General features: G+C 40.1%; 1 protein-coding gene across 6 annotated transcripts in view; it reads right to left on the reverse strand.

The window, feature by feature from the left end:
• The window catches only part of tns1a (tensin 1a), a 126,967-nt gene that overhangs the window by 25,866 nt on the left and 73,714 nt on the right, over positions 1-27,387 (reverse strand). For all 6 annotated transcript variants that reach the window (XM_024798865.2, XM_024798862.2, XM_024798861.2 and 3 more), the window contains 12 exons: positions 22,061-22,110; positions 20,441-20,612; positions 20,213-20,263; positions 20,003-20,125; positions 18,604-18,668; positions 17,982-18,065; positions 10,196-10,308; positions 9,988-10,048; positions 9,793-9,868; positions 9,527-9,656; positions 8,833-8,898; positions 7,486-7,611 (listed from right to left, as the gene is read on the reverse strand). In XM_024798865.2, the coding sequence (XP_024654633.2) occupies positions 7,486-7,611; positions 8,833-8,898; positions 9,527-9,656; positions 9,793-9,868; positions 9,988-10,048; positions 10,196-10,308; positions 17,982-18,065; positions 18,604-18,668; positions 20,003-20,125; positions 20,213-20,263; positions 20,441-20,612; positions 22,061-22,110 (1,117 nt within the window). The remainder of the gene's footprint in view (positions 1-7,485; positions 7,612-8,832; positions 8,899-9,526; positions 9,657-9,792; positions 9,869-9,987; positions 10,049-10,195; positions 10,309-17,981; positions 18,066-18,603; positions 18,669-20,002; positions 20,126-20,212; positions 20,264-20,440; positions 20,613-22,060; positions 22,111-27,387) is intronic.

Raw genomic sequence — 27,387 nt, forward strand, 5'->3', positions numbered from 1 at the left:
CCTGAAAAAATACAAATCTATTAAAGCCAAGCTGAGCTATTTTACTTTTCTAAAAACAAAGATTTCAGCCACGTCCTGGACTTCACAGCAGAAAATTAGAGAGAAAGTGAGACAGGATGATGTGACAGTCCATCAGTGAAAAGGTGTCATGGTTGGCGTATCAGTGACTGGCACAAGGAAAACTGTCGCCTCCATGGTTTTATATTTGCCATGTCTGTCTCTTGGTCTATCTGTCACTGTCCGGCTGTCACAGTTTGAATTGAGGTGATGCGTCTGTATCAGTGTCTGTCTCTGAGATTACTTTCAGGGTGATGTCATCCATCTGTCTCTCTGTCATCTGAGTAACTGTCATAAAAAGCTGTGTCTGACCGTCTGCCAGCAGCATCTGATTCATGTCAACTCATTTTTATTCATGCAAGAGAAGAACTGTCAGATCAAGCTGGAGATTGGAAGATATGGGATTTCTTGTTAAGCTAAACCTCAAAGAACCATTTTTACCATTTTGGGGTGAAGCTCGGTGTAAAATAAGGGCGATAACAATAATAGGAGGCCATGAAGTACCATTATTGCAAATTTGTGTTGCAACGTGGGTCCATCTGTACAAAAATGTCATTAGCAGGGATTTAAAGTGTGAATTTATTTTTCAATGTTTCAGTGTGCTGTTTTGTTTTTGTGTCACTATAAGACTGGACTCCCACACGCACCACCACACATTTCCTATATTCCTATAATTTGTAATCTTTATAATCTTTATAATCTCTTCTGCTATTTGCACATTCTTTACTGTAAATTAATGTAAAGTTAATTTGTAAATTTTGTAGTAAACTGTAAATTGTAAATATTGTAAAACTTTTCTTCTGTCATTTAATGGTCGGGCATTGTACAGTTACAAGCATTTCACCCCCATGTCATACTGTGTATGGTTGTGTGTGTGTGACAAATAAAATTTGAATTTGAATTCTACAGTATAATTGATCACCTGTTCTAGTTGCTGCAGGAGAAAAAGACAGGAGCTCTGAATACCAGTAACAAGTAAAAGTTAAAATATCCAAATCTTTATTCCCAATCTAGAGGTCGCATGCAGAAGAGGAACACTGCTGAAAGGCAAGTTCCAGTAAACATGCACAAGGCCGCACAAAGACCAATAACACTAGAAATCATGAAAATGTAGAATTTAAACTTGAAATGCACAACAACGTTTGGAAAGGTAGAAGAGGAAATGAAAGTGGCGAGAAGAAAAGCAAAAATAGGAAGCAGAAACTGCTTAAGCACAACAAGGTAGTGAGCAGTTACAAAATAACAAGTGTCATTAAGTAACAGTAATTTTTTTAAGTAACAGTAACATAATACATTACTGTTATTACATTTAGTAATTACATAACAATTAACAGGTAAATATTGCTTTCTGGGTAATTTAAGAAAAGTAACGTGTGGTAATTTTGAGAGAAAATTTTGAAGCTGTACCAATCAAATGTGTGCATCCAATCTTACAAGGAGATTGCTTCTGATTGGGTCATTTCCAAACTCTTCCCAGCTTTCTACAAAACTAAATAAGTTATGACTGGATCTCATCACTCCAGAACATTTTCATCTCCTTTTTATTCCTTTCATCACAGTTTTTGTGCTCGAGAGTTTTTACTTAGCTATTGTCTTGTTTTTGTCAAAAAATAAAAGGTTGGCGGGAGAAAATTTGGTCAGCAAAATTAACACTGGAGTAGTGTAGCCGATTACGTTCTCTGGCATGCAATTAAGTAACTTTCAAGAAAAGTAATGAGTAATGTGTAATATCCAACCAAACATCCATCCATCCAGTTCAGGGTCAAGGGCAAAAGATTGTCAAAGGCTATGTTTGTCCTGAAATGTAATGTTTTCCTAGGCTTCATCATCCTGTCACATGCCTTTCTAAAGCAAAATGCTGCATGTCAGGGCATTCAAATGTGACAGCAACAGGTCCCAATAAAGCGTCAGTATGTGATGAGCAGAACATCAGTATTAGAATCACACCAGCATATCTGGCGTGCCTGTCTCTGGACGTGGCGTGCTCTGCTAACTGCCACACGTGACATCATCAAGACATCATCATCTGCATGCTGTCTGCACAGGTGCCGGTCTGTCATCCCCTGACTCTGTCAGAGCTTTCCACAACCATATTTACCTCTGCTGCATTCCTATAGCACCAATATACAAATGTGGGTTTTTTTTTCTGTTTTTTATGACACATTTCTTAATATTTGACAACTTAACATGAGTAAAATGTATGTTAAATACTGGATACTAACAGTCATAAATGAGCCTGCGTTGACCAAAGCTGTTTGAAAAATGGGAAAAAGCAGGGTGGCAGACAGCGAGAATTTATATAAAGCTACACGGAGACATCGAGGCAGACAGTAGGAGAAAGGAGGCATTAAGAGATGGGGACACGCTCAGCAGGGTTTCCATTGCTGGGATTTGAACCTGCTGCCACCGCTCACCGTGCTGTCAGCAAGAAGTCTAACTAGAAGCATTATGCGGTCATGCGAGGCACACACATGCAGGCTGCTTTTAAAATACCCCACTGCGCTCCATGTCTCAGGGTTTTATCTCTGCAAACGTTTAATGTGTACAGTAGATCTGTCAGTAAATGTTCTCAATTCAATTATATAGCTTAATTTTTTGTAATTAGGCTTTTTAATGATAAAAAATGGCAATGACTGAGGAAAAAAACACCACCACCAGTGTCTGTCTGTCACTGGAGCGACACAGAATGCAGAAGCTGGGTTTCCGTTAGGATAACAGGCAGGGAGGTTACTATCAGCCTGCAGTACCACACACTGTGTTTGTCCAAGTCAGAACAGCTGTTTGGTGTCGGCCTGTGTGCTTCAGACACACCGCTGCCCGCTCAAGCAGAGAGAGAATGATTAAGTCGAGTCTAATTAGGGATCATCTGTCAATGAGTATCTGCTGAGCAACTGAAGGTAAGTCAGACTCAACAGTTTAATCTCGCGTAACAGTTTTTAAACAGATCTTGGAATATAATTTTGTATAATTTTGTATCATCTCATGCGGCAAAATTTTCAACTCACTACAAAAGTTACGATTGTTCAAACATCGTTTTAAAAAGAAATTCATTCCTACATGAACTGTGTCAAAGTCCAAGCTTTCTGCAGCTCACACGACGTTACCAGCCAACCGAGGTCCCTAATAGTTTTGGTGTACCCAAATTGCAGCCCGCTCATAAAATGTTCCACACACAAATTGCTCGCTCCATGAGTCATTTTATACCACATAGGTGCCAAACACACAGGAAGCAACACTGTTGACATGGAAACCTAATAAACAGACAAACAGACTCGACTATAGACCGAATAGACAGAAATGTGTACTCTTGTAATTTTTTCTGGGCAACAGTGCAAGGAGATGCTAGTCTAAAAGCAAAGTGATGTATATAGAAAATGAAATACCATAAAAAAAGAGTTTATCCAGAGAAAAACATAGCAACAATATAATAAAAAACAAATATAGAACTTGAAAACATCTGACTAGGGCAACTGCACAATTACTTGAGATTGACAGAGATTTAAAGTTAAGAAAGTTGCTAGTTGTAATTGAAAGACTACACAGAACCACTCACCAGTCAGTGCTTTCCAGCTGCTCTTCTTCTGTCCTTGACTTTATGTCATTCCTAATTCTGTCACTAATTTTTTTTTCTTTTCCCAATGTGCTCAGACCTCACAGTCTCAAATCAAATCCTCACTTGTATTACACCTCAAATGTAAAACGTCTTTGCTTCTCTCAGCCTCTCTGTCTCTGTCTCTCTGTCGGTCTCTATCCAGCTATTCCAGACATGTTTCAGGGCTCAGCCCCAGCCAAATATGGGAGGAGGCCGGCGAACGAGGAAGGCGGCCTGCGCTGTCAGTGGGCATGCTGCCCTACTGTACACCACACAGACACAGAAACACACACAGACACACTCTCCAGTGGCAAGGTTGTTTTTAGAGGCTGTTTTCATTCTTTATAGATGAGTTATCTAACAATCATTTTATGTAATGCTCTTATGATTCTTTAGAAACTTATGGAAAACCTGATGAAGGTGAGGAAGCACCTCTAAATGTTACTGCAAACTCTTAAGGACTGAATTACAAAACACAAATGTATCCAGCACCAAATGATGGTGTTAATTCATTAGACTTCATACAATATAGCGAAAGGGGTCCAAATATATTTGATATTTGTATCAGTGCTTTGATACTGATGGAGACTAATTATGCCTAAATCAAACATATTATGTCCTTTACTGCAAAAGTCTGGAGTCATCCTTCATTCCTTTGTATTTTGGTAGGAAAATGCGGTATAGGCACAGTGATTTATTAAAATGTTTAAACATACATGTAAATATAGTATGTTTATCTGTCAAGATGATCTCAAACTGCTTCAGCAATGTTAAGGTGGAGAGGCCAATCCATGATTCACAGTGTTCATTTTTAAATAAAATGTTTTCCAGTTGGTATTGCATGTTGGATCGAACTCTGGTGGTTCTGTTATGTGTTTGTAATTCATCACTTTTAAGAAAATCTTTAACACCACTGACTGAAATGTATCCCAAACCATGACACTGTAGACAGTGTTGTACCTCTTTCCTGACCTCCAACATACATACTGATGATGATTTGGATTCAACACTCCATCAGACAAGTTTTTGTGTAATTTTCATACCTCAGTCTTGTCTCCCTGTTTCCCTTCACTAAGAATAGCTTCCTGACAGCCGCCCTTCCACTGAGGCTTTAGTGAACAGTAGATGGATCAGCTGAAGACCTTTGATGGATTTTTTTCTGATTTCTTAAGGACATGACTTTCAGATACTGTTCATTTGCTGTAGGTATTTTTTTGGCCAGCCACTGCGCAAAATGCCAAGATACACCAAGTTTTCACAATTTAAAATACAATACAATTTAATCAATATTTTTTTGTTAATTATTAAAAACTCATAGGTCAGTGTTAAGTTTCTTAATAATTATATACATTAAAAACAACCCGGAAAATGTTCACGTACAAGGATTGGACTGAAAATGAGTGAAAAAACAGCCAATGTCCAAAGAAAAACATGGAAAAACCTTCAGAAAGTTGGACAGCTGTTGCTCAAGACAATGTTAAAAAAATTACAAGAAAAATCTGACTCCCTGCGAGCCAAATGTAAAGCAATGAGTGATGGCTCAGGTCTTCTACCCCCCACCTGTCATGAAATCCCTCAATTCTGCTACAATAGCGTGTTCCTTGGCTTTTTAGCCAGGCCATTAGTGATGACAAGACCAGACCAGTTAGAGGTTCGGAGCTAGGATTATTAGTGGATCCTTGGAAAATGTTGTCTTCTTAAGGGGTTAGCAGCCGAGCTGAGGTACAAATCTCTACGGCCACCCATTGGGCCAAATGGTTGCCTTTTTACTGATTTGACCTCTGGGCCAACAGCTGCCTCCAGACCACAGGGCTTCTAGTGGAGCAAAGGGAAGCCGACAAACACAAGGTGCACTACATAAACATGCACTCCTGCATACCTCATGAAAAACTGCAACAGAGCTACACTAACATGCAAATATTTACAAGCACACAGACCAGCTTGCATGCCCATATAGAGCAAAAAACACTGTATAATACAAACAGCCGGGCACATACCAGACTCCTCTCCTTTTTTTGTCCATGTGCCTGTGCGTCAGTATGAACCACACACATCTCTAAGCTACCAAATCCTTCAGACCTTTTTAAGATGCCCGTCTTTCACAGAGTTCTCTCAACTGGATTTCCAAGGTCAGTGGACTCTGTTAAAAATGGCGTCAGGAAGAGCTCGCCAAACCTCAAAAGTATTCAGACATCAACACCTGAGGATGAAGCATTTGTTCAATTATTTAAATGAGACCCGACGAGTGATCATTGTCCACTGAGCTGGAGCAGTTAAAAATAGGCCATTCTGTCATAGAGCTTATAAGAGTTTAGAGTTTGTGTGGGCTTGCCAACTCAAATGTACATCGTACACGTGATTAACCTTTTTTCACAGAGGTGGTTATATTTTATCAAACGCCAAAAAAACGTTTGTTCACCAGTCTTGTGTTAACTAATTCTTTGAATCTTGCATTTTCAGTTTTGTGTCTTCCAAAACAACTAAGGTACAGAGCATCCTCTGTCGATCCAAACCTTGCGAATACAGACACCATATTCCTGCGCAAGTCTCGACTCAGCATCCACACGCCCGCATCCAAGTGTAAGAGCGAAGCCTGCAATTAGAGAGATGAATACACTGGCTGGGAGTTTTTCGTTATTTTTTTCTGCTGAGTGCTGCGAACACCGCTGCCCATTCAATTAGGCTCAAACTTGCAATCCTGGCGATTCCCACTGACCTTCCTGCAGCACAGCAATTACTGCAACGGTTCTCTGGGGATGTTCATAAAAATGAAATGGGTCTTTGCAAAGCTGGAAGAAAAAAATCCCATATATAAAAGTGGACGCAGCACTACAAAGACTGCCAAGTCCTGACTCAACCAAGGGTGACTACATCCTCCTGTTTGTGCAGATTTCTTTGATTAACAGCAGTAATCATGAATCTCATCATTACTGAGAGGATCCAAGGGACCGTGCCAGACTGGCAGCTATTGTAAGTAGCCAAAAATACATTTTAGGAACTGCAGAAGCAGTGATGATGATGATGATGTGTTAGTGATTCCACTTCTCCAGTTGTTCATTTGCACACTGGATATATAAACATTAACAAAAGGCAAACACTATGTAAAGCAGGTTTGTAGCATATCCGGGAGAAAGCTACAACATAAGCTACGAGGACATGCGTACTTTTGCATTACATGGCTGACAATCAGACAAGCAAACATTCCTTTCTTTGTGCCATATTTCAAAAATCAGGGCTCTGAAGTAAAAATACTTTAGATAAAAAAAACAAACACAGCTTCTATAATGGGTGTTTAGCATTTTATGGAGTGCCCGCATTTTAAGTTCTGGACTCCTGGCACAGAAGCAATAGCTCAGAGTGGATAGAAATGAATAGGGGGACTTGCGGGAGTTAGGCCTGGTGGTGTTTTAAGTTACACCCCCCTCAGGGAGGGAGCAGCCAGTAACAGGGTGACTGACGCCCCCTATTTCTTCAGCAGCTATTTAAAGTCCTAACTGACAAGCTGAGAGAGTAGCAGGAGGAGGAGGGTGTAGGGCTTTACAGGAAATCCTTCCCTTTGGTCAAGGCTCTAGATCTTGATCTGATAAGGGCGAGGAACTTGATTTATCTGTGAAAGATAGGTTGGTACTTATATGTATTATTATTATCATTACAAACTATATATATGATTTTGTTTCTGTTTCAGTCTTCTTCATATTTGTATATTCCTGTGTGTACAAAAAGCGTTAATCTCCTATCCAGGTGGTTCATTCAGAAAAGTCAGGTTACCTGGTTGACATTTTTCCCTTTTTAGAATTTCGCCTCTCCAAAATAGTCACTGTATGTCATTTGCATACCGTGGTCAGCATCTGCAGCTTCCTCACAGCGATGGCTGAAACTCTCATATGAGTCCCAGCGGATCAGAGGGTCCTGGGTGTTGTAGTCCACTGAAACACTCGGCCCATTCTCCAAGTGACTCAGGCCTGTGGTTCACACAAGTAACATCATCATACAGGGCACTGTCATATTAGAACGTTTATATACAGCGACAATATTTGAGGTTGGAATGGCCTAAAACATTTAATAATAAGTTATCTTCTATTAGTCTGTACATTTGAAATGGAGTTCCTCTGTCAGTGGTTTGTGGCTATATTGACTTACACTCTGTTATTGGGAAAACCACTTTTGATTAATCAGCATTTTTATATTAAGGTATTTGTGTATAAAATTCATTACGCTTAAATAACAAATGTTGTTTTATTCTTAAATAGTGTTTTTTCAAACACAACATTGATTTGTTTGGGATAAATCTTCTGTTATCACTATGTTTTCTTTTTGCTATTTTATTTTTTATGCTAACACATTTCTCATGACTTTTACTCTCAAGGGACTCTTTGGTTGACTCTGATGCATTTACATTAACGTACATTATGCTTTCGTATCAAGTTTATTAATGTAAATATTTCCTTTATAAACAAATTTTTTAAAAATGAAAAAAGAAAGAAGTATCATATTTTAACACACTGACACACATTTAAACCACCACCCAATGTAAGGCCACAGCTGCCCTAAATTAACAATATTGGTAATTACAAAAATCGTTTCTTACATATCTGTAATGGTTAAACATTTGTGCACAAAAATATTGTTCTTTTCCATGAACTTTCAAATTTGCTGTTTAACAAAACAGCAGAAAAAAAGTAAAGCACACTATTGTTTTTTGATTAAGAGCTGATATCACTGTTTTTTTTGTTTTGTTTTTTACTTGCTTTACTTTTACTTTACCTAAACAAAAACAAGTGTTTAGGTGATTGGATGTTTTGCTTGACTCATTTCTGAATTCTTCTCAGAGAAGTCCAGTGTGCCGGCTCAGATTTGGGGGTGATAACGTGCATTCAGTATCTTATTTACCTAATAAATAACTATATATACTTAGTTAGTTTACATATATCCATTTTCCTGTTTTATTTTTATAACAGGTGGTCTAATAAATTCAGGGCCTGTATACATGCACACTTATGAACCCCTGGTATTCTCCGAGCGCTTCAATTAAAATAATACATTTTAAGAAAATTCTTTTTTTAAATTTTGAAAATAAAAATAAAAAAACTTGCAGCGGCTAATACATCAGATCTCAGTTCTAAATGTTGAAAAAAAAACATGTGATGCTAACAATCAATTTCTCCTTTCCCAAAATGGATTACCTTTGATTTTCTCCGGTCCGTATGAGAACACGAACTCCACCTTCCCGTACTCTGGAAACCTCTCATCTGCAGACATACACAACGAGAAATTAAAACCATGAACGCATGTGTGGGTTTCACATCAAACAAAGGCACGGTTACAATTTATCATACATAGGATTTATTATTTTACAGTTTTTGTGTATGAATTTAAATTACTTATCCAAATTCAAATCAATTGTGCAAATTTAGTGTTAATTTGATCTTCCTTTAATAAGAAATCTCTGGTTACTTATCACCATAATCACAGTGTTACTGTAAGTGAATGCTTTTCTGCTTCACCACCAGAGGACCCTGTTTACTGTAATACTGTGGGGAACACTGTCCTCCTGCATCAGGACCCATGAATTTTTCCATGCTGCAAACCAGAGATCCAAGCAGCAGATAGTAGAGCGTCAGACACTGAAGCCATTATACAGTCTTGAGGTAGCATTTTGATGAGTCTAGGTCAACACTAGGACAGTGAACACCACCAGTCTTTTGTGTATAAATACACAAGTCATAAAGCTTTTGTCATATCAGTGCTAATCTTGTGTATTTTTAAAAAAATAACCCTTTTTGAGATGCATAACCTTGATTCACAAAAACTCTATACAACTGTATGTTTTTAAGTGTCAAACAGTGTGTTGTGTAAATCCAAGCAAATTAAAATTACCTTTGAAGGTCTCGTCCAGCTCACTCTTCCCAAAAACCACCCCAAGATCATGGATGGCACAAGTATGGAACTGCACCCTGAACACAACGTCTCTGGTTGGGCTTCTGTATCTCTTGTGGTAACACTTGAGCTACGTTTAACAGATAATAGAGAAAAAAATGGAGAAACATCATGAGACTCTATATAATATTAGGAAAATGTAAAGAAAAAAAGGTAAATGGAAGGCAACTGTTGTTTAAGTAAGGAAACATTTTTTGTTATCTTACCAGGATGTCTCCCTTAAGAAGCAGTCCAGGTTCAATGGTGATACAGATACTGGTGTTGCTGTCCCCTTGCACATTGCTACAGTTAAAAAGACAAAATACTAACCTTTAAAATAAAATTACTTTTCACCTCACAGGTTCATTTTATGCCTGAATTCAAACACAAACCACGCTGAACTAGAATAAAAATTCCCATACTATATTCCTGACGTGTAGACTGGTTGCATTGCCTGGTAGATTTTCAGGAAAGGACGGCAACCTGTGAAGTGATATAAATAAGAAATCTGAAATGTGTTCAAGAAAAACAGTTTTTTCTAGTTTTTTAAAATTTTCATTTAAAAAAATCTGCCAGTGGTAAATGGTAAATGGCCTGTATTTGTATAACGCTTTACTGGTAGATGCTCACCTCCTTTGGACTCAAAGTTAGGTATGCCGTGCATGATGACGTGATGCAGGAACAGAGGCTTGTTGTTGATTTTTATGTGTCCTGACAGAAGGCCGTTGAAGTATCGCACATACCTGGACACAATGAAAAGTAAGCACTCAGTCCCAAAGTCTTTACAGATCAAGCTTAAAGATGAGGACAGATAACAAAACTGCAGGTTTTCCTCTCTCCATTCACTTGAATTTTCATAGGCCTTTATTTTAAACAATGCTTTAGAAAAACCCATAATGACATGTTATTATTACAAGGCATGTAAATGCTTTAGAGTGTAAGTAAGAGAGGGAATGAAAAACTAAAAACAGCAGACTAAGGGTGATAGCGTCGGGTGTTAAGGTTGTGCAGCCAAAGAAGTAAAAAGATTGGATGGATTATTTTGGAACTAGAAGTCTTCTGTTATCGGTACTAGTCACTTGTAACTGAACAAACCTTTGATAAAGGGATTCGTTGGACCTGATGTGAACAATAGAATGAATGTTAGAAGACTGCCTGTATTACGGGGAAATGCTCTCTGGGGATCATGAATATCTTCACAAAATCTCATGGCAAACAGCCGATTCCTTGTTGAGACATCACTTTATCCTCCCACTAAGCACCTCCTGGCTAAGTTACACGCCAAATCCTCATCCTGCTCATTCGGTGCGGTTCACCTTTACCGCCTGTGAGCTCCAACAAAACAGCCAGAACACAATTTCACTCGTTAAACAGCCTTTATCTACTTTGGGAAACGTCACACTGAGTTGATGTGTACGGAGGCCAGTTGGGGGTCTGCTGAGTTACTGTGGTCTGGTTGTTAATGATGATAATGATGATGGTACCGAACGTAACCTTGACCGCAGGGTTGCCACATGCACACGCCTTCCTTGCTCTGCTGTCAGTGGCCAGATGGTTTTGCCTCTGTGAAATTCAATTAGACCGAGCTGGGACGCCATGTTAGCAGTACTGAGATTAACAAAGGCTTGTAAGTATGCCATATATGTGTGTGTGCGATATGACACATAATTACATTTTGTCTTATAACAAGAAAACATCCTGTGATGAAGGTCCTGGATGAGGCAGTGCCATTACAACGTCTTTTTGTCATTTTCTGTTGAGTTGATTTTCTTTTTTTAACTCATGCTGCTAGCAATTGTATTTATATAGCACATTTAATTACATGTAATCTCATTGTGCATATTAAAATTAAACCTAAAAAAAATCTACTAATGTCAGAGATACACTCAGTGATATATTAGGTACAACTACTCCACCATTTGTTGATGTAAATTTCTAACCAGGTAATTAGATGGCAGCAAAAAACTGCATTTAGTGATTTAGACACGATGACTTGCTGAACTTCTGAGCATCAGAATGAGGAAGAAAGATCATTTATGTCACGGTTCTGGGTCCGTCGGACCCAGTAGTTTGAGTTTTATTATGTTTTGGTTTTAGTTTGCATCAGGGGTTGTTTTCTTGTTCTCTGGTAGTGTTGATTATGATGATGTTTATTATTTGAGTTTCATGTTTCTGTGGTGTTTAGGATTTGTTCTTCAGTTGTGTCTGCTTAGTATTTGTCTAGCTCCATGTGCCATTTTCTGCCTGTCTCTCTATGTCGAGTTTGTGTCTTAGTGTGATGGTTGCTTGTTCCTGTTTTATTGTGATGGTCTGCGTCTCATGTGAGTGTGTTCAGTTTTACCTTTGTCTCGTCTTGTTGATTATTCCCAGCTGTGTCCACCACCTGTGTGTAATTCCCCTGTGATTCTCTGTGTATTTAAGTCATGTGTGCCGTCATTGTAGTTGCTGGTCCGTCTGTGTATTCCACCCTGCGTCATCTGTGTGTTTCCCTGCTGTCAACCGCCAAGTGTTTCTGCTCATGTTCAGGTTCGTGTTCTGTAGTTAGTTTGTTCCCAGTCTAGTTAGTCATAGCTCCCTTTGCCGTTTGTATTTACTTTCATGCTCAATAAACCACCTTCACACCTTCACGACTGCCTGCGTTTGGATCCTCCTTCATTGCCTCCACACGGCTCACCTCACTCGCCGTGACAATTTAAGTGACTTTGAACACGGTTGTTGGTGCCAGACATGCTTATCTAAATTTGGTTGGTAGGGTCATGTAAACAACATGAAAGCGTGGATCCATCCTCGTTGGTATCAACGGTTCAGGCTTCTGGTGGTGTAATGGTGTGGAGGATATTTTCTCAGCACACTTTGCGGTCTTTAGTACCACGGGAGCATTGTTCAAACACCACAGTCAGTATTCACATGGTCAGTATTGTTGCTAACCATGTACATCCCTTTATGACCACAGTGTACCATCTTCTGATTTCTTCTGATTTCTCCTTGATTTGATGGCGCCGGTCAGGTCGGCTGCCGTCACAACTGCTCCGACCACTTTTTCTTTGTCTTTGTTTTTTAAGTTAGTTTTCAGCGTTTCTAAATCGGCAAAATCACCACCATTGGGTACATTAGGTATGACAGTGACACTCTTGTTTCTATTGGTTTACAATGTACTCACAATTCGAAGTTTTTAACTCCGGATCCGAGCTGGCCGAGTGAGATCTTGAGGGAGAACAAAGGGAAGCGGCGGCGGCCTAGAGGGAAGCGAGCCGGCGTCAGGAACAGGCTGAGAGCTCGTGCACACCGCACACCTCTGCCTAGCATCCTGCTCGCCAACGTCCAGTCACTGGAGAACAAGCTTGACGACCTCAGGGCCAGGGTAAAGTTCCAGAGAGACATTCGGGACTGCAATCTCCTCTGCTTCACCGAGACATGGCTGAACCCAGCGGTGCCGGACCACGCCATCCAGCCGGCCGAGTTCTTCTCGGTTCACCGCATGGACAGGACACGGGACTTGGGGAAGTCAAGGGGAGGCGGCGTGTGTTTAATGGTGAACAACAACTGGTGCAACAGTGCGAATGTTGTTCCTCTCACACGCTCCTGCACACCAAATCTGGAACTACTGTCCATCATGTGTCGTCCTTTTTATCTACCTCGGGAATTTACATCGGTCATTATAAGTGCCGTTTATATTCCACCACAAGCGGACACGGTCACCGCCTTATGCGAGCTGCATGAGGCACTCACACAGCACCAGACACAACACCGGGACGCTGCGCTTATTGTGACGGGGGACTTTAATAGCGCCAACCTCAAACGCGCAGCGCCGAACTTTTATCAACACATCACCTGCCCCACCAGAGGTGAAAGGACACTGGACCACTGCTACACTACGGTCAAGGACGGCTACAAGGCACAATCCCGCCCTCCTTTTGGCAAATCTGATCACGCCGCCATCTTCCTCATCCCAAAATACAAACAAAGGCTGAAACAGGAAGTTCCGGTTCAGAGGAAGGTCGCGCGCTGGACGGATCAATCGGTGGCCGCGTTACAGGATGCACTCGATGACGCAGACTGGGGCATGTTCAGAAACAGCTCCGATGATGATGTCAACGTGTTTACGGAAGCGGTTGTGGGATTCATCGGGAAACTAGCGGATGATACCGTGGAGACAAAGACTATCACAACGTTTCCCAACCAGAAGCCGTGGGTGGATAAAACCATCCGCGACGCTCTGAGATCCCGCACCGCTGCCTACAACACGGGACTCATGACGGGGGACATGGACCCGTACAAAGCCGCGTCATATAACGTGCGGAGGGCGGTGAAAGAGGCGAAGCAGCGCTACGGGAGGAAACTAGAGTCACAACTCCAACAGAGTGACTCTAGGAGCCTGTGGCGGGGACTAAGGACAATAACGGACTATAAAGCACCAACAACTGGTATGACGAACGCGGCCGTGACTCTGGCAGACGAGCTGAACACTTTCTATGCTCGCTTCGAGGCTGCAGCTAAGGACTCCAACAATGCTAGTGTTAGCGGCGCTAACGGCTGCAGACAGGAAGATACTGCCAGCACCGGAAACGTGCTCGTCATCTCCAAGCATGAAGTAAGGAGAGCCTTCAAGAGAGTGAACACCAGGAAAGCAGCAGGACCAGACGGCATCCCAGGTCGTATCCTAAGAGACTGCGCATACCAGCTAGCTCCTGTGTTCACTGAGATATTCAACATCTCTCTATCTCAGTCGGTGATCCCCACATGCTTCAAAGAGTCCATCATTGTTCCTGTCCCGAAGAAACCCCACCCTGCTTCTCTCAATGACTATCGCCCTGTAGCCCTCACCTCAGTAGTGATGAAGTGCTTTGAACGCCTGGTCAGAGACTTTATCATTTCTTCACTACCAGACACACTGGACCCACTACAGTTCGCTTACCGTCCAAATCGTTCCACAGACGATGCCATCTCTCATCTCCTCCACACATCACTCACTCACTTGGACACTAGAAGGGGGAATTATGTTAAAATGCTCTTCATAGACTACAGCTCTGCATTTAACACCATAATTCCCTCCACACTCACCACCAAGCTGGAGCATCTGGGACTCAGCTCATCTATGTGTCAGTGGATCTCCAACTTCCTAACTGGCAGACCACAGGCAGTAAGGATGGGCGGACATGTCTCAGCCTCCACCACTCTCAGCACTGGATCCCCCCAGGGGTGTGTTCTGAGCCCCCTGCTGTACTCTTTGTACACATATGACTGTGTGGCCACTACCAGCTCCACCACCATCATCAAGTTTGCTGACGACACCGACGTGGTGGGCCTGATCTCTGATAACAACGAGACGGCCTACCTGAAGGAGATTAGGAATCTGGAGAACTGGTGCCAGAGGAACAACCTCCTTCTAAACGTCAGTAAGACAAAGGAGCTGATAGTGGACTTCAGCACTAAGCAGGAGAGGAACTACCAGACCCCCGTCATCAACGAGTGCCCAGTGGAGAGAGTGGACAGCTTCAAATACCTCGGAGTTCACATCACGCAGGACCTGTCATGGTCCTGTCACATCAACACCGTGGTGAAAAAGGCCCATCAGCGTCTCTACCACCTCAGACGCTTGAGAGGCTTCCAACTGCGCTCCAAGGTGCTCAGGAACTTTTACTCGTGCACCATAGAGAGCATCCTGACGGGAAAAATCTTAACCTGGTTCGGGAACAGCACCATGCAGGACAGACGAGCTCTACAGAGGGTTGTGCGGTCAGCTGAGCGCACCATCCGCTCCGAGCTCCCTGACCTGCACTCAATCTACAGCAGGCGGTGCTGGACCAAGGCCAGGAAGATCGTGAAGGACCTCAGCCATCCCAACAACAGACTGTTCTCTCTGTTGAGGTCAGGAAAGCGATTCCGCTCCCTGAAGACCAACACAGAGAGACTGAGGAGGAGCTTCTTCCCGCAGGCGATACGGTCTCTCAATCACACCACCACACAGTACTGACCCACACATACAGTTCTTACACACACTGGACATTCTGGACATTGTTTCACTTCATTACTTAAATCACGCTGCTGTTATTGTGTATATATTTATTTATATTTCTTCATACATTCTTATATAGTTCTATATTGTGTATTTTGTTGTACAGTTATTTTATTTTCAACTTTAATTTATATATTTTATCTTATTCTTCCCAGTTAAATTTACCCTTCATTCTAATTTGTGTTGTACAGTTATTTCATTTTTAACCTTAATTTATATTTTATTCCTTCCTAGTTAAATTTACCCTTTTTAATTTTTCATATTTATTTCCTATCTTATTCATAGCCTTTTCCTTTTTTGTTTTCTTTAGGTCACGAGCAGTTGTCCAAGCATTTCACTACATATCTTACTGTGTATGACTGTGTACGTGACAAATAAAAAAATTTGAATTTGAATTTGAATTTGATTTGAATTTCTGCTTCCAGCAGGATAACTCACCATGTCACAAAACTCATGAACCTAACAGTAAGTTCACTCTTCTCAAATGAACTCTACAGTCACCAGATCTCAATCCAACAGACCACCTCTGGGGTGTGAGATTCACATGATGGATGTTCAGCCAATAAATCTGCAGCAACTGTTTGATGCTGTCATATAAATTTGGGCGGAAATCTTCTGAGAAGTGTTTTCAGCACCTTGTTAACTCTATGCCATGAAGAAAAACTGAAGGTGGTCCACACTGGTACTAGTGAGTTACACCTAGCAAAGTGACCAGTGAGTCTATATTTTTAGCCAGACAGATTTCCAATTTGAAAGTTACAGGAGTAAGATAAAGCTGGGGTATGTGGGGTTCTGCTAATGCCATCACTTCACTGTACTGTGACCCTTATTCCTGTGATTTCCATTCAAGTTCTTTGTGAACAACTAGAAAAGCACATAAAACAGATTAATGATGTTTTGTCCCATAACTTAAATCAGAACACTTCCAATCCTCTACACAAACGTTCACTGTGCTTTCTGCTGCATACTACTATTTTCACACTAATCATTTAATGATTCCGTGCTACACGGAACACCTTTAATCCTGCCTTTTACTGGCTTTCGTGGAAGCAGCGGCCTAAGATCATCTCCCACTCTTGATGTTAATGTCACACATTCCAGACCATAATGCTGCCAGTCTCTGGGGGCAGAGATAATTATATCCAAAGCAGGAAATAGCAGCGGGGCAGAGGGCAAGCCTATAGACCTGTTAAAGAATGACTGGCTGACTAATTCACAAGCTTAAATGAAGTGGTGTTAAGTCCCCTGGTGTTTCCTGTGTTCCTTCGCATATCCCCCATAACCTTTTTCCTGCTCATCCTTTCTGAAAAGCCCAGATCAAGACACCAATCTTCTCATGTGAAGAAGGGAAACTGAGAGGGGTCAAGCCTTTTAGCACCTCCCTGCCTAATATGCAAAGGCAGCTAATAATGTAATAGGAGCAGATTTATGACTTAGAGAACAAGAAGACAGTGTCCCTTGAGTGAAAATTACAACAAAAAATAAATTGCTCAAATGTTTTTTAACTGTTCTTGATTGGTTTGACTGGCTCTGGTTTGGAGTTATACCACTGTATTGCAAAAAAGTGTAGATGAAGTCACAGAAAATATGCTCTGATATGCTTAAAAGACAAGAATGTACTGTCAGCAAGCCTTGCAGCCTCCCCAGAGACACCAGTGGAATTCCTCAGACAGACAAGACAAGATAGATGGCCTCTCTTGGTGCTGTTTCCTCTTAATTACCCTAATTAAAACAAAATTGGTGATAAACGGAAAAAAATAGAAAGAATTTCCTCTGTAGAATTTTTCTAAATCTAAATGGGAGAGATTAAGTTAACACACTCACTATTAAAAGCATGGAGCTGAGACTTTTTCTTCCCTTTTTTCCAAAAACAAAATCCAAAAATCGAATCTCAGTTTCACGGCTGTAGCTATAGCCTTGTCTGCTGGAGTTGAGTTTTGCAATTGCACTATTTTTAGATACAGGTAACTAGTTTCTTATTGGCATTCTTATTAGTGGTATATAGAATAAATCCTGTCAAACATGGATTTATTACTCTACTAATCGGAAAGTTAGTGCTTCAACCCTTGGCCACTTCAAAGCACCCTTAGGAAAGGGTCCTAATCCTAAGTTGCTCTCTGATGCGTTCATCGGAGTGTGAATGTGTGTGAATGTTAGAAAGCATTTGACCTAAATGCTGTGGTTAATGAGACATGTTGTATAAAGTGTTATGAGTGCTCAAGTACAGTAGAACTGTGTAAAAATACTAAGAAGTGTTGAATCCTCTACTAACCCTTCAGAGCCTTAGCATCAGTATTAAATGGGCTGCAAGAGTCCTTTGGAAATGTGGGCAAAGTGCTACAGTGTTCAGACTAGTTCACCTCATAGCAGATGTCAATAGGAAGTGAGGTAATAACTTACCTCCTCTGTGATGGCTGACCCACAGGAAGTGCTTTGTCTTCATAGAAGCGCCTCATTGCAAACCTGTCCAGTGCCTGGTCAGCACTTAGAGACACAAGAACTGGGTAAGTGATGTTATCATTCACCACAGAACAATTTGAAGATTACAAAACAACAAGGAGAACAGCCTTTATTTTGGAAAACCTGCTGAGATTTAGAAATACCCCCCAGCTTTCATCATTTATGAAGCAGCTTTCATTCCCCCAGAAACCCTCCCACCTATTAACATCTGGTAGCATTAAAGAACGATGACATTTTCAGAGCGTTTCTTCTCACAGAGCCAGAAAAATGAGCTGGCCAGAGTCGAGTGTTTAGCTGTTATAATCACATCGTTGTTTAATTTTCAAGGCTGCTGAAGTCCCAGACTGCAAGGTCTAACCGTGATGGATTGTTGCTCCTGTCCTTACATAACCCTTCGATTTAAAGGATCAAAGCACGCAGATCAAACTTTTTCAGTGCTGACAGCCTAAAATCTTCACCTCTGTTTAAACTCAAACACCAATGCAATCTAATATGTAACACTACATTTTAAACTACATTTTAACACGTTTTAGGCTGTGTCTGATCATGACATGTTTGATACCTTGCAGATATGTTGCTGTAATGCATGTAAGCAGCCACCACAACACCCGTTCGACCTCGGTTCCCCTGTGAAAGAAACACAAAACAGGGCTTGTTTAAATGATATAAAGAGTCAAGATGGGTAACAGGAAAATTGATGGGACTTAGGGAAGATTCCAAAAGGATCATTGAATTAATGATCAAGAAACAGAGCAGAAACAAATCCCCCTTCGATGGTAATAAATTGGTCTTCAAGCATTTTCACGTGTAATTGAAACCCAAAAGTTGGAGCTATATATAAATAATAATGTTTAATCATTCTGCTTGGTTAAAGCAGTTGGCTCAATTCGAGCATAAACTTTGTTGCTTGTCCTGCTTTATCTGGATACCATGTGCAAATTCTCTGAAACAACAGAGGATTCATTGCATAAATGTGAGAGCTAAACAATCGGCAGCCTCCAAGGCTGAAAGATGAAGAAACTGTAGTTTCTCAACTTTCGGCTCGCTTCACAAGCAGCCAATTCCTGTACATGCCCATGTTACCAGCCATAGTTAAAATGACTAGCAGAATTTAATGCTAAATTAATGCTAATTTTCCCTTTTGTAACATCTTTACTGGTGGTAACCAATTTAAATTTTAATACTTTGAATGACTGGTGGCTATGAAATAGGTTGAATGCCATTTACTAGACTTGCCTATCAAAGCTGAAAAAGTAAATTGAAACTCCTAATTGTTTTTGTGATATTTTACCTTTTGGAGAAGTTTTAATACATAAGATATCCCTGTGTATCTCTAAAGTCTAAGCTTGCTAACCAAGCAAGCCAGAGTTATCCAAAGCTAGCCAAGTGTTAGCGCTCTAGCCCAATTATGCTCACTTCTGATTACCTTAACTCATTCACTGCCATTGACGTCTATAGCCGTCAATGGCAGTGAATGAGTCAATGGGTTTAACTCATTCACTGCCAATAGCTGGCAGTGAATGAGTTAAAAACAGTGACAACCAGAATACATAATAAGAACACCGGTGATACAGTAGCTCATCCGGCTCATAAGCCACTGTCTTGATAACAGTTTTGGGTGAAACCCAATTATGTGATCACGGTGTATTATTTTGATTAAATTCACATGTTCAGTGGGGACGTTTCACCACGGCATAAGGTTAACGGACCTTCAGCTAGATGAGCTTAAAACAGTAGTCCATAGCTCAATGTGTGACTTCACAGTGACTATGTTTTATGTCAAGCTATGAAACTGAATAACTACAAATTATGTTGATTTTATGAGATCAGCAATGAAAAAAATAATCACATTTCCATATTTAGAGGGAAACTTTACAATCTCTATGCCCAGCCAATAAATGTTCCAGCACATCACCGCCGCATTATAACAGATGTTTTTACACTTTGTTTTTCTGCCTTACCTTATTGTGCAGTACCACCACATTGCGTGTGTCTCCATTGAGCCACATGTCAATGGCCTTGCACATGCTGCAGATCTTATCCAGTGCTGGCGCATGGTGGTCCGGCCAGCCAAACTCAAGAACCTGAGAATGATTATCCATCAAATGAGCTTTCGCTTTCGAATTTTGTTCTTCCTAACCATGAATATACAGTATATGTCATGTTTGTACCTTATGGTTTAACTTTGTTAAGTCGCTCTGTCCTTCGCTCAGGTTGAGCACCTGAAATCAGGAAGAGAGTATATCAAAGCAACTGATGGACATGTGATGCATTTTAGAAAATCTTTGTTTTTTGTTTTCAAGGATATACTGTAACCATCTTCCAAAAAACCTGACGAACAGCAAACAAAAGTGTCAATACAGTCCTGTGCTCCAGTTTCAGCTGAGGGTATTTCTTACCAGATAGTGCTCGCCATGCTTTGACCGCAGCATCGTCGCCACCTCTTTGAGGTTGGTGTTGTAGCTTTGCTCCTCGGCCCCAGCGGGAAAAGAGACAGAGATGATTCTCTCTGTGATGTAGACCAGGTCGACCTCATAGCTCTCCTCCATGGCCTGAACCACACTCTGACTCCTGCAGAGGTAGAAGGTGCAGAAGGTCTTGAAGCTTGGCAGTGGCAGATTTTATATCACAGCACCATTTTACATTTTTGATTGGCAACAAGTTCTTTTCGAAGCAACATAAGCTGTGATTTCAAAGGGAATGGTCAACTCTATTGTATATAGATCTGATAGATCTGCACTGATCAGAGTTCAATCACAGAGTCCACAGAGTTAAGCTCAGTCTGCAATATTCATTTGCAAACCCTACTGAGTTTGTCACATGTCATATAGTGTCATACAGGCTTAGACCCCCAACCAGTAAAGGGTTTTTAAGAATGATACCAATATTTGATAATTGAGAAATCACAAACATCAGACCATTTATTTTCCATTTGAAACATACAAAACATATCCTTGTTCTCTAATATTTAATATGTGTAGTTGTCCATACTATGGCGAGAGTGAAGTTTAAGTCACTCTGTTGCTAATAGGGAAGCTGCTTGTACACAGTAGACACAGTAAATGCCAAATCCAGTGCATCGGCAAACAGCTAATATCAGCCAAGCTTTACATAGCACACTATAGGTAATTATTTTAGTCTATCTACAGTTATAGCTGCCGGTGCAAACCGCTTTGCAACCATCTCCATCCCAGCTTCTCATTTTCATGCAGTTTCTGACTTGTTGTAAAATTACATTTTTGTTGTGTTTGGGAAAAAGACCATCTTTATTACATCTCATTATGATAAATACAAATATAAATTAATAAAATATACTGGTACGTTTCAACATAGTTACTGTATAGTTGCCAGAAATCTTTAAGAGGCAACTCAATTTAGAAGGACACATCTTGTAAAGGATGCTTTGACCTTTTAACCTTATCAGCACCAATCACAAGTTTTCCAGTTCTATTCGAGTGCAGGATTGCAGCTGCTGTGAGAACATTTCTTGAACTCTCTGATTTCTCTCTGGGATTAGCCAACAGAGTTTATCACAAACATCCACTTCATCACATGTAAACTCCTGCAGCTCACTCTTATATTTCTTGGAAAGGAAAAGATTTTCAGTCCTTCTGTGACTGTTGACATGACCTCTTCCAATATTACGCAACCTATTTCACCGGCCAAACAGCGCAGTTTTTTTGTTCTGTTTTGTTTTTGGTCAGCAGACATACGGTAAAGCCCTGCATGAGAAACAGCCATGCTTCAAGAACGACAAACAGCGGAGAATATGGAGTGAAAATTTACATTCCTACACACCCAGCACAAACAATCAGTTTCTAATCTTCATTAATAATAATCAAGGACTGTAATGACTTAAAGAGCTTATTAAAGACTAATTTGGTAATCTTAGAAGTCATGCTGTTTAGATTGTAGAAAAAAAATAGATTAATTTTTTTCCACTTATGGAACCCTTATTTCTCCTAATGAAAGCAGTGTGAACAACAATACAACATGGCTGTGTGATGGTGCTTTCTTACCGCGACTGCTTTTGCCTTATCTCCACACTCTTGCAGGACCTCGTAGATCCCTGGTGAGCACATACACACAGGCACACACAGGCAGATGGTGGGAGTCAGAGGAGGAAAATGATTCATAAGCAAACTCCATCTGGTAGTCATGATGATTTTATTGAATTACAGTCTGACATAAGCTATTAGGGAAAAGTCAGATCACAGACACAAAACTGAAACTGCTATGAAAAGATGGAGAGAGAAGAATCATCTGAAACAGAATGATGAAAAGTAAAAGAAGCAGCTGACAAAAGAAGGCATTCAACCAAGACGCTTGACAAAAGAAACCGAGCAACAGAAAGAAGACAAAGAATAACGAAAAAGTATAAGAGGTGTAAAAAAAAAAAAAAAAACAAGTATGAGAAACGAGGAGTGTTTTAACAGAAAACCATCCTGAACTGGGGTCTTGTCAAGACTCGAGCACACAATTAATTATCCTGTCCTTTACCCAGATATTTACAGAGGGAAGAGTGAGAACAGGTTGTTTCACTGTGACAGGGCTGCAGATGGAAAATGTTACTAAATATGCTGTACTGTCGAGGAATTGCTGCATAATAGATGCTAGAGTTGGCTCTTCCTCTTACTGCCTGTCGGCTGAGGGGATAACTCTGTGTGAGTCAGGAAGATGAAGCCATCCAAAAAGACAAAACGACTGCTGAATTAATCTCCGCGGACATCATCTGTGACATACTTTACTTTCCCCCCCCACATTGTCATAAAGAGTGAGCGCTCGGCTTCACCGCTGAAGAGGTTAAATAAGTGATGTTGGCAAGAAGTGTCTCAAGGTTAAACACGGAGCTCCCATGGCTCTTCTTACTGCTTGCGAGTGGCTTCCCATAGAAAAAGCTAATGCAACCCCCCACCCCAATGAGCCAAAATGGTCACATAATTCTAAGTGATCTGACAGGAACCAGATGCTAAACGCACCACGGACGATGGTGTTTGCAAAATGAAACAGCCTGTTCACACAAGGCTTCACAAGTGTTGCGATGTTATATGTCACATCACAGGGACAATCTGTTAGCCTGCAGCAACGTAGATACATAAATGAAAGTCAATCTGCATGTAAAGTGGGGTAAACGTCTCTGAGATTTAACGTTCACTGTTTGCCCGGTGACACCGGGTTTTGCATCTACCTCACACTTACATCTGTACCCAAGCTCTCTATTGATGTTCACTATTAAAAACACAAGCCACAGCCACTGCATGACCAATGCAATGTGTTTTGACTCAATCTTGCTTCTACTATAAATATAAAGGAGAAGAGTGGTTCCCAACTTTTTTCTATCCAAGTGTTTCCTAAGCGCCAATAGACTGAAAAAAAAAGCTTTTCTTAAACACCTTTTATGTTTAAATGTGTTGAGTTCAGCTTTATTCATCTGTTTTATTATTCCATAACTTCCAATTTGAAACATTCATCCATGATTTTTAGACACTATTCCATTTAGCAGCTCGGCATCTGGGCAATTCTAAATGTTTATCTGTCGTATTCTTTCAGCTGTTATGGTGTGTTCCTGACTAAGTAAGAAATCATAAGTTCCAAATTGCAATTGAGTCCCTAATTGCACATTTTTTGCAGAAGACCCCCTTCACTCAGATTTCCCATTTGGACAGTCGAAGTAGACTAGCATACCTTGAGTTAGCAATCCAAGATGGTGGCGCTGACTGTAAACTGTAGTAGAACTAAACTTTTAATCTGTTCTGTATTTCTGGCTCACTAAATAAGCACAACAGTAATGAGATCTTTAAATGTGTTCTTTCAAGTGCAAAAAAATCACATATAATCACTTTTCCTGGAACTTGCAAGAACTCTTAAGAGATGTCACTCCCAAGTTCTGACCTAGTTTCGAGGCATCTGGAATGGAGTATTAATCTGTATTATTAACATGCAGTTTAATCTAGTAATAGTTTAATTTTCATATGTACTAATTTTGATTTATTGTTCTAATCTTTTAATTGCTTTTGTTTCAGGAGGAGCTTCAGTTTAATTTCAGTTATGCTAACAAATTTGTTTTTACTGTAAGTTAAGAACTTTTAAATGCGTATATGTACTTTTGTCTTGCTATACCAATTCATTCATCATGTTTGTGATGACGTGAAGTTTTTTTGTAAGACACTGACATTTGGTTACTTTGTTTTGTTTTATTTTATATACTCTGTAACCCAGTTTTTTGTTTGTTTGTTTTACTTCTGGCCTTCTGGTTTCCCACCCATGATAGGCCAATTGTTTATTCACACCTGTGTCTGTGTATATTTAGATACTTTATATATTAGATATTTATACACTGTACATTTTTTATATATTTAAAAATACATAAATAGTTCATGTATTTTGTAATTAATGTATTTTGTTTTCAATTTTCTAATGCTTAGCCATTAATTTGTTAAACGTTAACATTTCCGACAAATTCCTTTTTTAGTTCCTTTCCATTTTTTAAATACTTTTAATGGTTGAGCTTGTCTTGTCATTTTACCACAGACTACTACTTATCTTATTATCACAAATAAATTATTTTCCTCTCAGTTTAAAAATATTTTAGAAAGATTTTTGAGTAATTCATTTCTATATTTACAATATACGTATCTCATAGAGAAATAGTGGGAGAAGACTGAATGCAGTACACATAGGTTAAAAGGCACTAAGAAATTTAAGTTGAGTTATTTTACAACTTTTAATCATAAATTTAAAAAAAACCTTTATTCCATGGGAGTGGCCTACCTTGCCAAATTGGAACCCAGTACTACACCTCCAGCCAGGAAGCAGGTTGGCAAAATGCATTCGAATGGTGCTGACCAAAGGCATGGCGAGGACCCACTGCTCTCTGTTTCTAAGCAACGATAAAGCTGCAAATACCAGGCTTTTTGATAAAATCGAAAGAATCCAAGAAAAATTTGGTGTTGTACATCTCATTCTTTTTTGGGATTTCAACTGATTATCCAGGTGGTCAAAGCTTAATCGTTCATTCTCTCCAACATCCTCATGGTCAAGATGTTAGAGTCCCTTCCATTTGTGCCGAGCCTGATCAGCGATTATGTAATATATCATGATGCATCTTCCTTTTCTTCGTTCCTTCTCAGCTGTCTTCTCCCTACTTTCTCTATCTTTCTTCCTCCCTCCCACCCACTTTCTGTTCTCTGGAACTACTCCTCCCTTGGTCTTATTATCTCTCATTATATCTGACTGCCCCTCTCTCCCCTGCAGCTTTTCTTAGCTCATATCTTTCACCATCCTGTGTGCTTGTGTGGTGTCTGGGTCCTGTAAATGTTTGTTCCTAACTACCCTTAAGAATATGGTCAACAGCATGGAATAACAGGTTACATAAAGTGTGGAATAAAAATAAAATGATAAAATGGTAAATGGCCTGTATTTGTATAGCGCTTTACTAGTCCCTAAGGACTCCAAAGCGCTTTACAGATCCAGTCATCCACCCATTGACACAGACATTCACACACTGGTGATGGCAAGCTACATTGTAGCCACAGCTGGGGCGCACTGACAGAGGCAAGGCTGCCGGACACTGGCACCACCAGGCCCTCTGACCACCACCAGTAGGCAACGGGTGAAGTGTCTTGCCCAAGGACACAACGACTGAAACTGTCCAAGCCGGGGCTCAAACCGGCAACCTTCCGATAACAAGCCGAACTCCCAACTCTTGGGCCACGATCGTCCCTTATAACATTTTCTGTCTGTTAGAATTATGTTTGATTCTTCTCTAGGTAGAGCTTACATCTGTGCATCCACTCTTCCATGCTAAATACTGATTTCAAAAATCCCCATTATACCGTTGGATGACCCTCAGTAGGCCCCACACTGACTCTGTTATAATCACAATGGTGCATTTTGAGTCAAAACCACAATGCATGTATCCTGCATGGACTAACCAAATAAATATTCCATCTGCATGTTGGTCCACACACCACAGATGCACACATACACGGAAAACCTCATAAATGATGACTCCAGGATTTAAGTACAGAGAGAAGAGGATACCATGACAACTCCTCAACATATTAACCAATAAGCATAACACTATATCTGTGAAATATATAAAAGGCAACTTGATACAATGGGATAACACTGGGAATGCTATAAAAATACATGACAACCACAACAGAGATCTTACTGGTTAAACAAAAGGCATGATTGATACATTAGGATCACAAATTCAGCTGACGATACAACACAATTTTTATTGGAAATGTCTGGAAGGGACTGTATATGTTTAGTCCCAAATACCAGTATGCCACTGTCAAACTGTTTGTGACAACTTTTTATAGTTACAATTTAAAAAGATTAACAAGACCATAGTCAATACAATTAGTAGCCTCTGTCTTTGTATTTTTAGTGCTGGTGTTTCTCATCAGTATGCCTTATTTCCTCACAATCTCAGTTGCTTGCTTGTTTACACAAGAAGATGACATGAAGCCGCAACACATGGCTTGTATTTAACTGAACAGGATGAATATAACTTACACTTCTAAATGCAGTTTTTAAAAAAAAATATTTTGATAGAATGATGTTAAAAATATTAAAAAGTATCGCTGATTAATAAACATTGAACAATAAGAGGAGGGCGGAGGTTTTCACATGTTTCCAGCTTGTTTTATTGTGTTTGACAAGATGTAGTGAGCTGCAATTCATAGCTGTTGGAATGGTTTCCAACACTAGCCTAATTTCACAATAAAAAGGCACTCTAAAACATCCATAAAAGCTGCTCAAAACACTGAGACATAACCAACTTCATCCTCAGGATGTGCTAAACACTAAATTTCTGCATGCAGTTAAGTACTTGTGGCTAAATACACACTTTAATTTGTTGCTAGCTAGCACAATGTGCTGTTTACTTTAGCCTTATGTTTGCTTAGATTGGTAGCTAACAACAAATGCAAAAAGCTAACTAAAGAATGCTCTTGATAAACTAAAGCTGTGTACCTCTGGATGTGTTTCAATCATACTTCCTGGACAGCAATAGGAGGACACTAACTACGTTGTATAAGCTAGCTAGCAAGATAAAATGTGTCTGGTCATTGTTTCTCATTTTTTGACGGTGTTTTTGTGCTTTTGTCTGTTTTAGTTTGTTTGTTTGTTCTTTGCATATAGCACATTAGACATAATCATCTTCCATTCTATCTCCCAAGGCACAAACTGCGGATAAATCTCTATATAAGCTGGTGTGTACATGCCGATCTGTGTTAATAATCCCACTCTGAGTCATCTCCTGCTTCTGATCTAAACATTCGGGGGACATTGGATGTAGACATGGACTCATTAAGACACACAAAAAAAGAGAGGA

This window comes from Maylandia zebra, linkage group LG23 (genome assembly GCF_041146795.1).
Source record: "Maylandia zebra isolate NMK-2024a linkage group LG23, Mzebra_GT3a, whole genome shotgun sequence".
Classification (NCBI taxonomy): domain Eukaryota; kingdom Metazoa; phylum Chordata; class Actinopteri; order Cichliformes; family Cichlidae; genus Maylandia; species Maylandia zebra.